The 17,426-nt window shown below is 45.6% G+C and overlaps 1 protein-coding gene across 2 annotated transcripts in view; it reads right to left on the bottom strand.

Annotated features, from left to right (window-relative positions):
• Positions 1 to 7,077: 7,077 nt before the first annotated feature.
• The window catches only part of LOC120030792 (R-spondin-2-like), a 74,842-nt gene continuing 64,493 nt past the window's right edge, over positions 7,078 to 17,426 (bottom strand). Inside the window, exon 6 of one of the 2 annotated variants that reach the window (XM_038976227.1) lies at positions 7,078 to 7,187. In XM_038976227.1, coding sequence (XP_038832155.1) covers positions 7,078 to 7,187 — 110 coding nt within the window. Of the gene's footprint in view, positions 7,197 to 17,426 lie in introns of both variants that reach the window. The other variant, XM_038976226.1, reaches the window with a different exon arrangement.

Genomic DNA, 17,426 nt, shown 5'->3' with positions numbered 1-17,426 from the left:
ACATTTCCACGCAGGGCGGTAAAACTGGGGATCCCACAGGATGCTACCATTGTTAGTCATTTGATTAGCAGACACACTTCGCTGGACGCTTTACAAAACCGGTTAAATGCTACTGGGGGTCCTGCTGAAGTACTTTAGTGAGGATTTGATACAACGGCCTGAATATGGCGTTACTGTATATTCTCTGCTCCAATGGATTAACTGCTTACTCCTCGGCTCTCCCAGCTAATAAGTACATGCTATGGATATATATCCCAGAACATCTACTGTATGTTTGTTTGGTAATGTGAGACTTGGTAGGAGGTGGATTTGTTCAGCCTACTGTAAAAACAAATCACTGTGATAATGAGACAACCGCCTTAAAACGCACACACATTAACACACACACACACACACCCCCCAGAGGGATGTAGCTTGTGCATGTACTGGATCATTGCCTGTTCTGTTTACACACACACACACACACTTGTAGATGAAAGTTTTACAAGCATCTGCAATCTTTCAGTGTTCTGGAAGCAGAGGAACGATAGTGCCTTGAGATAATTATTAGCATTTCATTTCAACTGATTGTTGTGGATAATGTGCCGTTATATGGATTGCGCTGTCTGTCAGGCTACCTCCCATTAGTCATGACTTTCCTACAACTGATCACTTTTACCAACAAAGAGTCCCGAGTGTGAACTAGCGGCTGAACCACAGATCACACTTCACACCGAGGCCTGGGAACCATTGACATGAGGTCACGACCTCCCCTATGGTTAGTTGATTAAACCCATTTCTGAGACACACCGCACAATGCAGCCAATAAAAGCTGGCGCTGGCTGCTGAGGAGGGCTGACGGGCAGGCGGGAGTCTGAGGGAGGCTGATGGAGTGGAGGGTGTTCAATGGCTGGCTCCATGGCTCCAGACAACAGAGGAGTCCGGAGAGACAGCAGCCATGACACCCTGCTGGAGCCTGGCCCGGCTCCAGCCCAGATCAGACACACACCTACCACCTCTAAGAGGAGACCGCCATCGCTGGCTGGAAGCAGGAAACAACAGGCTCCTTATTGTGGTGTAGATTATGTGTGGTGTGTGTGTGTTTGTGCGCGCACACGCACGTGCATGTGTGTGTGCATGCGTGCATGTGTGTTTGTGTGTTGTGTGTCTGGATGAAGATTTCCACTCAAGACCCTCCAAGTCGAGGCAGAGGTTGACTATGAAGCATGGCGCTGCATAATCCCCCTCTCAATGAAGACATGGGGGAAGGTGAGGTGAACATTCCAGGACAATGAGACCCCCTTACCCCCTCTCACCATGAAAGCAGGACTCTTGGCTCTAATGCCTAAATGGCCCACCCCTGGAACCTGCGCTCCCCTACATGACAGCCCCTACTTCAGGGGCCACTTGAGTCAGCTCCATGGAACAGATATGGCCCTTTTGGGCCTTTGCTGGTCACATTATGTCCAACACGAGTGGTCTTAATATGGTTTAATAAGAGCTGTTTTTGATTAATTCTCCCTTGAAACCAGTGGTAATGCGGCTACTAGGCACATATAAAAAGTCAATGAATGAAGAAGGGATGCCAAAAAAGGGGGGAAAATAGTAGTCTTGGTTGACGTCCTTACCAGCTGGCTCCTGAGGTAAATACAGTTATGCCCATGGCTCTCTGTCTGCCAGTAAGGGGAATTGTTTGCTCCGCTAGGTAATCACTAATGTTTTTTAAGTGCACAGTATGATTCAGCTGGTGTCATAAAGACCATGTGTGTCACATCCTGAATGGAAGGACAGGGTCCCTGTGCTTATTTCCCTCAGGTGGAGGTAAGGGGACAATGGTTGTGTGTTTTCATTGTTTGGTGGTTCACCATCAGTCAAATGAGTCATTGGAAAGGAGAAGAGGAATGTTAGGTGAAACAGACCGGAAACGACTGCCAAGCCCCTAAGGAAACCTCATACCAGGTCAGGAATATAATATAGATTTGCCCTTCTGGGGAGTGTACTATGGAACCGCACGGCCCCATTTCTGCACCTGTTGAAATGTAACCAAAGAAACACAGCCCAAGGAAATGAGTCATAAATATCCCCCTGCTTGACAAAGTCGAAGGGTGGACATCATATAAATATCCTTCTGCTTGACAAAGTCGAAGGCTGGACATCATAAATATCCCCCTGCTTGACAAAGTCGAAGGGTGGACATCATAAATATCCCCCTGCTTGACAAAGTCGAAGGGTGGACATCATAAATATCCCCCTGCTTGACAAAGTCGAAGGGTGGACATCATAAATATCCCCCTGCTTGACAAAGTCGAAGGGTGGACATCATAAATATCCCCCTGCTTGACAAAGTCGAAGGGTGGACATCATAAATATCCCCCTGCTTGACAAAGTCGAAGGGTGGACATCATAAATATCCCCCTGCTTGACAAAGTCGAAGGCTGGACATCATAAATATCCCCCTGCTTGACAAAGTCGAAGGGTGGACATCATAAATATCCCCCTGCTTGACAAAGTCGAAGGGTGGACATCATAAATATCCCCCTGCTTGACAAAGTCGAAGGGTGGACATCATAAATATCCCCCTGCTTGACAAAGTCGAAGGGTGGACATCATAAATATCCCCCTGCTTGACAAAGTCGAAGGGTGGACATCATAAATATCCCCCTGCTTGACAAAGTCGAAGGGTGGACATTTGAAAGAATCTAACAGTGTAAACAGGAAACAATTGACTTCAGTAAGAGGCATTAGGTTGGTCCATCTCTCTCCAGCAGGTGGGACAGATGTATAAGAGGTCAGACGGCTATAATCGCGAGCACTGCCTAAGATAGCCACCTTCAAAGCCTTACTTCAGCTGCAGTCAGGCAGAACACACCAGCATTAGCTATGGAGTCCCATTACCGGGCCTGGTCCCTTTCAATTTCCCGTCCGATTTGTCTCCCAAGAACGCAGAGAGGGTCACAGACAATTACCTTTTATTGACGTATTTATTTATGCCTGTAATAAACGTGTTACTTAGCAACTTTTTCTTAATGAAGCCAATCTGCTTTTCAAAAGGAAGTGGATACCGGATACCATTTTGCAATTACGAGGGAATTTGTCCGAATTTGGTGGATGAAAGACATGGCGTTTATGCCTCCACTCAGTACCCCTGCATATGATAGCTGACATATGGTAAACTTGAAGAAAGTCTTAGACTGGTTTCATTGTACCTACTCTGTGCAGCCTGCAACAGGCCGTGCCAAGCGTCATCATAACCCATGTGAACGCTAATAGTTCCAGATTTCCTTCAGCTCAAAGGGCAACCGATGCCCAATTATATAGTTATTAAACACAGCAAATGATTTCAACGTTTATTGTCCCGGGCAATGTTATTAACCCGCCAATGTCATAACTTCCACTTCTGCCATCTGGGGTTGGAACGAATGTGTCACTCACAAAGTGCTGCACATTTGAAGTAGCTGAAGAGAGGGACTGCAATATATGTCTGCTTGAAAACCTTAAAGGCGCTGCATGGTAAATCCGTCATCTGCATTGGCCGTGCAGAATTTATGGTGATACGGCCTCTGCAGAAGTCAGGGCAAGTCTTCGCAGAGCAGAGCTGTTGAGCAGAGCTGTTGTGAAGGAAGCTGTCAAGGAAGTGAGTTTGTGTTTACATAGGACCTCCCACCCCCACCTACCGTCAACCAATCATGTCAATGCGGAGCAATATGGAGCCCTCCAAATTGCTACAACATTTGGGAGACGGTACGAAGCTCGATTTGGCCTCTTCAGGCCTTCGGAGGCACTGCAATAAATTGGCTTTTACCTTTGTTACCTGCAAGATGCAGTTCTTAAAGATATAGCCATCAAATTTACAAAATTACATGATTTGGGCATTTTGGTAACCTGTCAAAACTGGATGTTAGTATACAATTTAGGTCAACTATCCCTTTAACAGTACTTCACTGTGCTCCTCCTGTATTGCAGTATGGATCTCTAGTGTGCAGAGGCCACTGGGACATTTCCTGTTTGTGGTTTCACTTGTTGGGCCTTTGAAGTGGGCTTTAATAATAGGACTGAACTGAACTAATGAAAATGCACCCAGTCACATTAAAAGGGAGCGTCAGCCTAACTATGTCCTTCAACCATATAAAGTACACACACACACACACACACACACACACACACACACACACACACACACACACACACACACACACACACACACACACACACACACACACACACACACACACACACACACGCGGTGAGAAACATAGACGCTTCCTTTAAGCTGCCTCGAAGTTTACAGAAGTGGTTTCACTAATAAAAAGGGATTAGCAGGGCTACCTTCTGATGTCTGGGTGAACGTTGATGCCCTAACCAACATTAAAGAAACCCTGAAGGCAGTTTCTCACCGACGACCCAAATACACCCAGAATGGATGACAGACAGAGGAATAATTGGAAGCGGAAAGGTAAGGGAAACAAGACATTTAGAATGATGTATTGTGGGGATTCTCCAGTGTGCACTTGTGTCCCCCCCCCCCACTAGACATTGTGCAGTGTGTCAGTGGTGTTGGTGGTCTTTTCCTTAACGAATCCACTTCGGTGCAGTTAATTCCCAGTCTGAAGCAGTGACAGTCTGGCCCTGGGGATGACATCTGTAAATCGTTCATTAACTTTTAACCAGCAGCAGACGTCTTTAAAAACACTTAGTACTTTTACATTCACTCTTCACTCACTGTTCTGCACTCTAGGCCTTATGGATATCTCTAATTGCTATAAGGCGCATCAAAGAGGATATTTCCCTTTTTATGACAATGAGTACCGGTACATTTCATCAAGGGGAAAGGTTAAGGGAAGTGTTAAGCTGTAAAAATGAAGAGTACGTCAAGCATCCTTCTCCGTGCTCCTTTCCAACACCTGTGAAAGACCTTCCTGTACGTTGAGGCTTTCGCCGTTCCTAGCGGAGGCTACTGTTTCACTGTAAGAGGTTGGTTTCACTCCTTTTCAGAGAAGGCTACACGGACAAACCGGGTATTATGGGTTATTTGAGCATCAACACCGTCGCCTCTTTCCCTCTGGAAATATCAAGTGTGACTTCAGAGGATTACTAGGAACAGGAAGCCTGTGGCCGGTGTCTCCCAGGATGATATAGGACACAACGTTGATTCATTCGCTACTGTGCGTCCATAAGCTGTCTGGCAGATACGGCCTCACATTTTCTAAAGGGCAATGATTATACAGTATGCATCACTAGGTTAATTAGCCGTGACTGGCGTTAAACCTTTCTTGGCAAGCCAGCACATTTTGGATTTATATATTTATTTATCTGATGTTTTGAAACCCCGAAAATGAAAGAGATCTGATGAGTGCTCAAATAAAGAGGGGGTGAATGTGTGTGAAGCAAGCACAGTAGGCAGTTGTATGGCCAATTCATGTGTAAGATAATGAGGATGGAAATGAATGATACGGCGGTGACATCACAACGTGGCATCGCACCATCCGTGAGGACACGTCAAGTCAAGATGACTTACCGGCCGTTCACAGTGACGTCATGGCCAATTGACCATATCGAATCTCCCTGGCTCGAAGGCAGCGTGTGTCATGCAGTGCACAGTGCATGATTGATATCAGAAATGTTTTTCAAATGACATAGTTGCGTGCTAACGCGGGAGGGACAAGCTAAAGCTAGCTGTTCACGAACAATAATACTGAAAAGGCTACATCGACAGTCACATGAAATGTATTTCAATAAAACAATGTACACATGTCGTCCTATGACCACATATTTGCTGAATCCTGCATATCAAACCTAAAGAAAGTCAAACAAAGTACGCATTTTATTTTGCAGTTTTTGAAACATCGAAATCAGTAGATGAGACCAAATGAATGCAACACTCAAACTGTTCCGCATGACCAGACACAAACGAGAGGCTCTTTTAAAGATATCTGTATTGTGGGATTTCAAATAATATTTCAGCAGAGGAGTAAGAGTACGAGACAAAAATTGTCGCCGAACACAAAAGTACAAAATAGAATCAATAAATAAATCAAATATATACCATATAAATGTAATAGCTATGGGGTGGCTATGTTTATTATTTCGTTTTCAATCTTTTTGAAACTGTAGCTTGATATTACAACCTTTTCACTGAAACATTTAGAACGCTGAAGGAGTCGATACTGAAAATACAGTAATAGGTTTTATAATTAGATAAACTCATCAACTATGTACACATGAGTTTTTTGCCATGCTAAAGTCAAACAACTATATGTATTTATCCACACCATACAGTTAGAGCGTTGAAGCGGTTCTGGACGTAAACATTTTGTGCCGAGAATAAAATACATTTCAACTACGCATGGTATTTCTAAACATGACTCTCAAAAATGTACATAGTGAACAAACCGGCCGTACATGGAACACATCGCCTCCAATGGGGGAAAATAAGAGTTTGCTTTAAAATAAATACAGAAAAGTCTAAATTATTTCAAGATGTCACTTATAGCCGTCACCCTCATTGCTTCTGCCAAATCTCTCCTCTTCTCTTGATCATCCTCTCATTCTATCGCTTTGCACGTTCTTCCTCTCGCCGGCAGAATCATCGTCTTGACGTCTTCCACTGCCCCCTTAGCTGGGCCGTCATCACTATTATCAACATCCATCTCATTCCTCATTCTCCTTCTGCTCTTTCGCGTCCTCAGTCTGTGTGTGTCGTTCGCCCCTCTTCGGTTTGTTCTAACCAGACGTACATGACGTGTGAGCAAAGGGAACAAATGTTTCTATGAGTTCTATGATGTCACAGTGGGCTCAAATGGGGGAAGCTGACTGGCTGATCTGTCAGCGGTACACTACGATGCGGTACTCTACGGTACGAGGGAAGCAGCAGAAGGCAGAGAGAGACAGGGACAGAGGGCATATGTGTACTTTACTACAACCATAGACATGTAGGGTCATTAATAGGGTGTAGTGTGACTGTGTGCTGGGGTAGGGGGGTGGGTTGACGGGGTTGACGGGGGGGGTGGGGGTAGTGGAGGGTGGAGATTTGTGGAGCAGCAGCTAGCAGCTTTGTGTTGTTTAGGTTCCAAGGGGTGGTGGGGGGGGGGTCCCAGTCCTCTACTGGCTGGAGCTCATGGATGCCAGGTGGTCACTGTGCTGGTTCTGGGCCTGGAACCGGAGCCTCTGCTTGTTGGACTTCTTCTTTGGTTCTTTGGGTCGGTGCTTCCCTGATTCTCCTGGAACAGAAAGACGAGAAGGAAAAGAGAGCCTATTAGAAGAGCAGTGCATCAATGTAAAAAAGGAACACATCCCTTTGGTGTCTCTCTAAAACCAGCTAATGTATTTATAATACCGTTCAAAAGTTAGGGGTCCGTGTTTTTGAAAAAAAATTGTCCATTAAAATAACATCAAATTCATTAGAAATACAGTGTAGACATTGTTAATGTTGTAAATGACAATTGTAGCTGGAAACGGCAGAATTTCTATGGAATATCTACATAGGCATACAGAGGCCCATTATCAGCAACCATCACTCCTGTGTTCCAATGGCAAGTTGTGTTAATTAATCCAAGTTTATAATTTTAAAAAGGCTAATTGATCATTAGAAAGCCCTTTTGCAATTATGTTAGCACAGCTGAAAACTGTTGTTCTGATTAAAGAAGCAATAAAACTGGCCTTCTTTAGAGTTGTTGAGTATCTGGAGCATCAGCATTTGTGGGTTTGATTACAGTCTCAAAATGGCCAACACAATTGCAAAAGGGTTTTCTAATGAACGAGGACCTTTCCTTTATTCAGCCCCATCACTCCTCCCTCTCTCTCTCTCTCTCTCTCTACATCACTTCCACTCACTCTGCTAGGGTACACAGAGGGGAGAGAAACTGGGGAAACTGGAAAGGTCCTCGTTCGCAAGCCCAGGGTTAATGTATCATAATGTATCCCAGGTGTCACTGGTGTGGGCAAAGCATGTTGGCAATCTGTGCTATTGGAAACGTGTGCGGTGATACCTCGGTACCCATGGTTCCCTATGACAGAGGCTACTGAACCAAAAGGCAACAGTTTGGCTGCCAAAAGACACAAATAATATAACGAGGTGTGTGTGTGTGAGAAAGACAGACAGAGAGAGAGAGAAATAAAGAGAGGGAGAAGTGATGGGGCTGGATAAAGGTTGGCTTTGGGTGGTGGGGGGGGGGCACAATCCTGCTGCCAACCCCTCTGCCCAGTGGCATAGCTCTGCTGGTTTTGAGTGGGTAAGTGATCTGAGGAAAAATTACATCTGATGGGGGAGGGGGGGGTAAACTAGAGTCAGGCTTGGTTGATGAGATGCTATCTGGATCCTGATTTGGCACAGCAAGAAACAAGGCATGCTATGGTTCGCCGAGGGGGGAAAATACTGAAAAATGCTACATAAATGGATGTCTCAACGGCTCCGTGTCCTATTATTGCACTTGTTCATGCCATTTCACTCAGGAAAATAAGGCTAAAGTGTGTAATATGTGGCAGAATTACCTCTAATTACCTTCTCATATGGCCTGGCCAAACGCCGACCATTTAAAGCCGCCCCAAAAAAGTCTGGTTCAATTGAACATCTCAATATACACTGTAAAATATATTTGAAAATATTATTTCCAAGAAATGGGGACGTATAAAATTAGAAAAAAAGTCTTTGTTTTCGCTCTGTTAACGAGAGTAATGTTACAGTTGCACAAATATCAAACAATTTCACGTCCACATTTCAGAGCCATTTCCTGCAACTAATTCAATCTAGCTAGCTATTTTTGGTCACGTCGGCCATTCCGAGGGCGAAAAATAATGTGCGCAATATTATATTCCAAAAAAATCCCCTCTTCAGAGCATGAAGGCTTTAAAATCACATCTCATGAGGAAAACACACATCTTGCTCTAAACTTTCCATGACCTCCAACTGAAAAACATTCACAGCAAAGTTGCTATGCTTGTTGAGTAAATGTCGCTTTCGATTCTTTGGGTAAGTTACTGTATGGTCATGACTGTTAGTGCAGGCATGACGCTCAAGTCAATTTGGACCACAGCCTTCATTACGATCAACTCAATACGAATTACATTTGGTGGCTATAAAGCACACCTTGCTGTATTAAAAAATACCTCTGTAGCTGGGCTAGGCCCATATGGGCCATTCCTTGGAGCAATTAGACTGTTTGCGTGTAGTGCAAATAAATGCGTGAGAGCTCACTTAAAGACCTACAGTATAGATTTCCTGGAATGTCAAGAACACAGAAAGGATATAATCCACGCGGCTTTAAGATGTTTGTGAACTGCGTAACACTTGTCGTACACCACACACAAATATGATTACAGCATGTTCTTGGAAAAACAAGGCGTTACACATCTCTCCATGGCATTATATAGACCGTGATTCTATGTCACAGGTACTGCTCATCTCATAAGATGTAAGTAAGTTGTGTAAGTAAGTCAAGGCTGCCTGCAGGCCAAATATACACACTTTGTCAAACCCTTTCGAAAGCTTGAGCTGTGTGTCATTTGGTTTTCCCCAATGGATTCAAAAAAACGTATTACCTTGACATATGATGTATTTGTCCCAGGTCTGACGTCTGTTTGCCTCACGTCATTATTACACTTCTCATATCTGAAAATATCTCATTTATTCCAGGACTAAATGTGAAGTGTAAAAACCAAACGTCCCGGGAATGCCATCAGAGCTGTCCAAGTGAGCTGATGAACTTTTCTGTTTCTGTTTGACCACTGTGTCCATGAATGCATGGACTACGCTGGGTTATATTTCATAACCAGACAGAGTTCTCTAGGCTGACAGCTAGAGGGCAACCAATACCAAGAGAACTTAGATCTTCTCCCCTGTGCATCTGATATAAGGCTCGTGAGATGGTACATCCTATCAGGGTCTGTCTCTTTCACTTTTAGTATTTACCAGGGCGTAACACACAGTGAATACGCAACGCTTTTATGATGTCCTATTTACAACCAATGTAATCACCTAAGATGATTATGCAAGCCAGAGTTTCCATAAGAAAAAAAAAGGTTTAATTTACCAGGAAATAAATGATTAAGAAGTGAACTCGATTACTTTCCAAACAAGTAACAAATTCATAAATCTTAGAGCGAGTACAGATCATTTGTCTTGGAAGGAAAATACATCTTCAAATCATTTTTGCTATTTTTGTTTTACCCCACACTGACCCAGAATTTAAACTTGCTGCCAAAATTGAAGAACGGCTTTCAATTCAGAAAATACTTTTACAATTTTCCCCCCATTTTCTTTCCAGTTTTGGCCACAATCCTTAATTGCATAACGTTTGTTTGTTTTTTGTAGATACAATCTGCCAACTAAAGCTTTGTATGTGGACGGGTTCGTAGTCAGAGTAAATTGAACAAGCAAACAAAACATTTCTAAGCAAATCTAAAATGTTTTTGTAGTTTTGAGTCAAAAGCAGAAGCTGTTGTGGTGGCAGAGGATGACCCCACCATTATCACTGTGTGTGTGTATTATAGACATGGTGTGTGTGTGTGTGTGTACATTAGTATTTATGCCTGTGTGTGAGTAAGCCCAATCTTGGTCTCACTGCATGAGACAGGTCTGGTTCTGGTAAAGTTCTTGCTACCTGAAGAAAGCCCTGGAATGCGCTCCAAGCCTGCTTTGTATCTGTGTGTTTGTCTAAGACTAGGATATGTACATGTGTGCCTGGGTGTGTACGCTCTTCCATATCAGCCCAAGGTCTTTAAGAAATGTGTCTTGGACCCTCTAATGTCACATCCAATCGTATCAGCTGCCAAAGCACCTGGCAGAGGCAGATTAGACTTCCCTACAAGCACTGGGGTGGGAGTTCCACCCTGACCTGTGCTGACTGGGGTATTCCAGGACCAGTCCGGTTGTGATCCATCACTTTCTCTCTCTCTCTCTCTCTCTCTCTCTCTCTCTGTCCATCTCTGATGGTGATTGAGACATAGCCAGACATGCCAACAGGAATGCTGTTCTGTAGGCTTGTTGTAATGGTAACAATAACACTATGCTATCTCTCAGGAGATATGGCACTCTGGGTTGCGGTCCATTCAACTTGTCTAATTGAATCACACAACATTTTATACAGGGGAGAAAGACAGAGCCAAACCTCCCTTCACCTATCTCCAAGTCCAATAACTTTGTTTTGGAGAACCAAATGGAGAACCAAACCGGAGAAAATGTATTCTTTACGATGAGCGAGAGTTTGAACGATGATCTTTTGCATCGTTAGGTCAATGTTGTGTTCTTCACGCTGCCAAGAATGGGCTCAGTTCAGTGAGGACATTGACAAAAACAGACCTCGATAGAGACAGAAAAGGGATGATTATTTCGATACAGACCTGGTGGCTGCCACTGTGGGAGTGTGTACCTGCATGCAAATCTATAATCACTGAGGCCATGACCACTGTGTGTGTGTGTGTGTGTGTGTGTGTGTGTGTGTGTGTGTGTGTGTGTGTGTGTGTGTGTGTGTGTGTGTGTGTGTGTGTGTGTGTGTGTGTGTGTGTGTACGGACTGACTGGCGGCACGGCCAAGTGACTTCACCCACCCAGCAGGCAATGCTCCAATCGAAGGCCTAATCTTATCTGCTCCGCTTGCGGTTGGAGGAAATCGATGGGACCAACCTTGAGAAGGCATTAAGACGAGCGGTAAATGGGTTCCTCCTCTGAAGTAAACCCTCTCCTCTCCTTTTCGTTACCTCATCCCGCCAGTAAACGCCGCAATCATCCTGAGACCATCAATTAATATGTTATCTTAAGAGAAGGGGTGGGGGGGGGGGTTGAGGGTAGGGGATCAAAACAATTCCGAAGAAGATTCTGGTGGATTTAGTACGGTAAAAGCTGGAATTTCTGGCGGCTCATCGCCTTCATAAACATGCCAAAGCGAAAGCCATTATTTGTGAGGGAAGGATGGGACTACTGGCGCCAGTGAGATTTGATTTCAGTGGCAGAAATTGGATTAGCAGCCATTAAAGGCCTCCTCACACATACATTTATAATGACGTGAAGGGGAACGTATCTGTAGCCAGCTCCTCTCACTCACACCGACGAGCTCTACTGTCTGGAAGAAGGTACACTCCATGGACAGTGTGTGTGTGTGTGTGTGTGTGGATATGTAAAATGGTAAGGACATGCGGTGAGCCAAGGTCTACAGATGTTCACATGAAAAGATATGATCTAAAAGTGACAGACAGTTTAGAGAGTGAGTAATAGGGAAGAGGGGGAGGAGGACGAGGACGAAGAAGAGGAAGAAATGTAGCGGGGGATTTTGAGTGGCAGTGTATGCGAGAGAGAAAGGTAGGAAAGAGGGCGAGAGAGGGGAGAGAGAGACAGAGATGGAGGGCAATTGGGGGAAAAAAGGGGAAATAGTTGAGAACGGGGAAAGATACACAGAGATGTGCCGGCGAGAGAGGACAATATTTTATGAGAACAAGTCCATCTTGCCAACAGGATGACAAGAGCCTCTCTGCACAGCATCAATTAGCCTAACAGGATTACTCTGAATCGTACTTTCTCTTCTCTCTCACTCGTCTCTTTCTCATTCTCATTCTCTTTCCCCCCGTGCTCTGCTTACAATCACCCATCCTGCTTAGCAGGAATGATTTAAAACATATGCATTCCGATTTAAAAAGCTAATGTTGGGATTAGGTGGGTCATTATTTTCTCATCTATGCGACGGAGGCTCTGTCAGGAGATTAAGCAGCAGGTTAGTCCACCGGTCCCGCCTTTGAAGCTCTTTTATGCTGACAATAAGTCAAATCGAAAACCCAACTCGGAGATTAGCGTCTTTAGCAGGGAGAAGCCCCGGCAAATAATGCATGACTGACGCAGTGATTAATCTGCCCGATGGGTAATATGGAGTTGGGGTTTTTCTCCTTTGAGCTGCTGAATGACTGTGACAAAGACAATGGAACGTTCCCCTGGAACGGTATCGAGGAATGGTCCGGTATCGAGGAATGGTCCAGTGTTGAGGGAAGGACACTGTCTGACGATGAAACCATTCAACTTTCAGTCAACGCTCGGTCAGTTTCTGATCTGTCAACACTGAGTATGTATGCTTCGACTTTGCTAATGAGAGAGCTACCTGTGAATATTTGGTCAATATTTGGCTAACCGCTAACACCACACCGCTAACAGCCTTAACATAGGCAAGCCAGCAGACCAGGCCCCAATTGTGGAAATCAAAACTGAAACCTCTGCAGAGTCACTCACAACTCTGCTCCCCTGAACGGTACCCCTCTCCGGGTTAAAATCGGCGCTTGCTCACCACCTCTGGCTCTACTTTACGGATGGTGTCACCACGGCAACGGCAGGGGGCCACGCAGAGTGCAGGCGTGATGACTAGGCCACTGTGTCTGATACGCCTGAAACTCAAATTCATCGGCAGTCTGCTGTCACCCCCCCCCCGACTGACTCACACACACATCTGGGCCTAAATACATGGAGCTGCTGAAAAGGAGGAATAATTAGCTTTAGTTAACTGTAATGAATGGCTAAATGTTGTTTCATTTCTGACGGGCAAAATAGCTCTGTCGTTATGTGTGTGTGTGTGTGTGTGTGTGTGTGTGTGTGTGTGTGTGTGTGTGTGTGTGTGTGTGTGTGTGTGTGTGTGTGTGTCTGTGTACATGCTTGCTTGCATGCATGCGTGCGTATGTGTTCGCGTGCTTCAGTGTGTGTGTGGCTCTGCTCGTGTGTGTGCTGGTGCGAGCGGGTGTGTGTAGGTGTGTGTGTGTGTGTGTGTTAGCGAGCTGTGGATAGCTGTAGCAAACCAGGGGGTGGTGTAAGAGTGGGCCGGGGGTCCAATTAAAAGATCAAGGGGCATATGGGTGGAATATTACACATTTATCATCGTGGCTGGAATAATAGGGGAGATGTCAATTACGTTCCACTTCAGTCACATAGCAGAGGAGAGGGTGGGGCTCTCATTCTCATGCTTTCATTGTGGGGCGTCTTCCATTTCCAGGTCACAATAAATGATTTGATCTCACTCAATTCATTTAATTGAATCTATTTTATGTAAATATTTCCTGCATGCCTTGGGGGGGGGTAGTGCCTTGGGTGCCTTGGGGGGGTAGTAACAGAATCATTGATCTTCGTTCCATCGCACAGTTTACATATCAATTGATAGCTGCAGGGTAATTCCCTAACGGAATGAACCATTTTAAAACAGGGAACCATGGTGCTGACTTGGTCGCCTTCTTGACTCTCCCTTTGTTTGGAGTGGAAGCACAATGATTGCCTCTGCGATTCATTCTCTTAAACAGTAAAAGCGAACAAAAACCGGACTTGGCAGTGCACTTTTACACACTCTGCCTTTGCCTTTTAAAACCAACTAAAGAGAGTGAAGACCTCCCACTCCAGAGCACCCCGACTCTCTCCCTCCGTAAAAACCCCCACCGACCCAGTCTTAACTGTACACTTTGAAAAGCACGCTCGCTAGCACCCAGAGACAAAACGTACGTAGTCCTGCCAAGGAGGTGACCTCCTCACACCAAGGATTAAACATTGGATGGAACATTTGTTTTTCGTTTCAGGATGCATTTCCTGCTGCCTGCTGGGGGTGTTGAGTGGGCCTGGGTCGGGCGCCCAAGGTGGGCAGCAGAACAGGGAGGGGGGCAGGCAATACGTGGTCTGGGTGGTGGGAGGTTCTCTGAATCTCCGGACCCTTTTGTGGGGCCACAAGGAGGAGGGTTCTTCTGCTAACGCTCACGGTGCTGTCTGGAAGACCCTTCCGAACACGCACACACAAATAAATTGTGTGATATATACTGTACTCACACTATCATGAGCCCTGCTGAGTACGTATGTATTATAGTGCATACACACACAAGCATGCACGCACGCACCCACACACGACGGAGTGTAATCCTCTTTCAGACAGAGGGGCTCACATACACTGAAATAACAAGGCTGTGTCAACGGTGCATTTTACATACATAAAGAACATCATGTCTGCATTGTGAGGACACCAATGGGGGCATAAGGGGCGACTCAGAGTCTGTCACACAGGCTGTCTGCTGTCTGGGGCATGTGTGTGTGCTCTCCTCTCCCTGGCCTTCAACAGCCCCTCTGGTCTACCCCCCCCACACCTACCATATACACACACACACACCACAACATCCCCCCTTGGCCTGGGGGGCTTGGGGGGGATCTAGGAGGAAATTGTCCAGCATGATTCACTGCTTTATAGCTAATTTCTCCACCAAGTCCCTTCATCCCCCTATCCTCCACTTCATCCCCTTCTCCTCTGGGAAAATGAATGGGAGGGGAGGAAATCCCCTCCCCCCCATGTCTGGACACGGAGCACAACTGTCCCGTGAAGAGGGAACTAGGCCCTAACGAAGAGGGAGCCATGCTAAATCAGGCGGGCTTAGATGCTAAACCAGAGAGAGGGGCTGTGGAAATCATGGCACAATCCCCATGCTCTAGCGCAGGGGTGTCAAACTCATTCCACGGAGGGCCTAGTGTCTGCAGGTTTTTGGTTTTTCCTTTCAATAAAGCCCTAGACAACCAGGTGTGGGGAGTTCCTAACTAATTAGTGATGTTAATTCATCAATCAAGTACAAGGGAGGAGCGAAAACCCGCAGACACTCGGCCCCCCGTGGAATGAGTTTGACACCTGTGCTCTAGCGGATGACAAAGAACTCAAGGATATAACCCTGTTTTTGTGTTTTTATCTTCTTGGATTGTTTGGGTAACTCTGGACGGTTTCCACCCCATCTCCTTGCACTCACAAAGCGTGAAAACACTACAAACCATTTTGTAAAAATAGTTATTTTCAGTCTGTTTGATGTCCTAGCAGAGCTCCTGTTGTGTGTGTGTTTTCGTTAGAGACCCAGAGCAGTCCGCTCTCAGTAGTCCCTGATCCTCACTAAGGCCTGAGCTCTATCAGAAGCCAGTCAAGCAGACAGCTGAGTGAAGCTGACAGATCCCGTATGGTCCAGCTATAGGCCGCTGCTGTGGTCTCCTCTCCTACCCAGGCACCAGCTCGACTCCCTGTCTGTCAATAATACTCCCAATACCCCTCCACTCAGTCAAACACAAACAGGGGGCTCTCCTGACGTCTTGACATATGGAAAACATTTGATGGGTTTGTTCTTGAGCCTCCTTTGATTACAGGTGCAATGTCCATTTCGACGGCCGTTTCAGGGTCTCGCCTCGAATAAGAGAGAGAGTTGAGTATTTCAGGCAACAACATCCTTCCAGAGAGGTATGACAGGAAAAGGAGATTTGTATGATGCTCATTGAGTGGCTCGTGATTCCAATACCCAGCCTCAAGGCCTATTGGGGTGGGGTTATGATCCCAAAGCCTGGCACCAATGAAGCAAACTAGGTGACCTTTACAGGGATTTAAAACATCAGCGATAAGGGGATTGGTCAAACTCCCTTTCGAGTAATTCACATAGAAGTCTGAGAGGTTGGATGAGCCATGGGAGAATCTATGGTTTCTCAAGAGTTCCATTTTGTACATACAAATCAAATCAAATGTTATTTGTCACATGCGCCGAATAGAACAGGTGTAGACCTTACCGTGAAATGCTTACTTTACAAGCCCTTAACCAACAATCCAGTTTTCAGAAAATAAGAGTTAAGAAAATATTTAAACTAAAGTAAAAAAAGTAACTCAATGAAATAACAATAACGAGGCTATATACAGCTCTTTTCGGTCATAAGAGACGGTAGCAGAAACATTATGTACAAAATAACACACAAAATAGCACAATTGGTTAGGGAGCCTGTAAACGGCAGCCATCCCCCTCACCTCAGCCATGTAATAAAACACGTATTACAGTAACAGACAGTCCAAACGGTTGCCGTCTCCTCAGAGCCCATGGTGTATTGCCTTCGTGTGTTGAGCTGAGTACAACCTTTATGAGCGGGCCTCTACTTAAGTGCTCTGCTTCTCCTTCCCTGTATTTGTCTGTGTTCACAAACACTGACACACACACACACACACACACACACACACACACACACACACACACACACACACACACACACACACACACACACACACACACACACACACACACACACACACACACACACACACACACACACACACACACACACACACACACAGAGAGAGCAGAGCAGCAGCTGGTAGGCCTGTACTTGTTGCTTTGTTGTGTCTGTGTGTCTGTTCCCTGGGTCCAAGCTCCTGGACATGAGTGGGTCAAAAGCCGCAGCCTCTCTCTGTGAATCATCAGGCTCTAATTAAAAGCTGTGATGTCTCCATAAAGACCAGGCCCGCCAGAGATGGATGGAGAGAGGGAGAGGGGGGAAGAGGGAGATAGAGGGGGGAGTGAGAGAGAGAGAGAGAGAGAGAGGGAGAGAGAGAGAGAGAGAGAGAGAGAGAGAGAAAGAGGGGAGAGAGTGGGAGGGGGGGAGAGAGATAGAAGGGGGAGTAAGAGAGAGAGAGAGAGAAAGAGGGGAGAGAGTGGGAGGGGGGAGGT

This window comes from Salvelinus namaycush, chromosome 37 (assembly GCF_016432855.1).
Source record: "Salvelinus namaycush isolate Seneca chromosome 37, SaNama_1.0, whole genome shotgun sequence".
NCBI classification, from domain to species: domain Eukaryota; kingdom Metazoa; phylum Chordata; class Actinopteri; order Salmoniformes; family Salmonidae; genus Salvelinus; species Salvelinus namaycush.
Note: the sequence above shows the minus strand (reverse complement) of the source record. Positions and strands in the feature narration are given on the sequence as shown.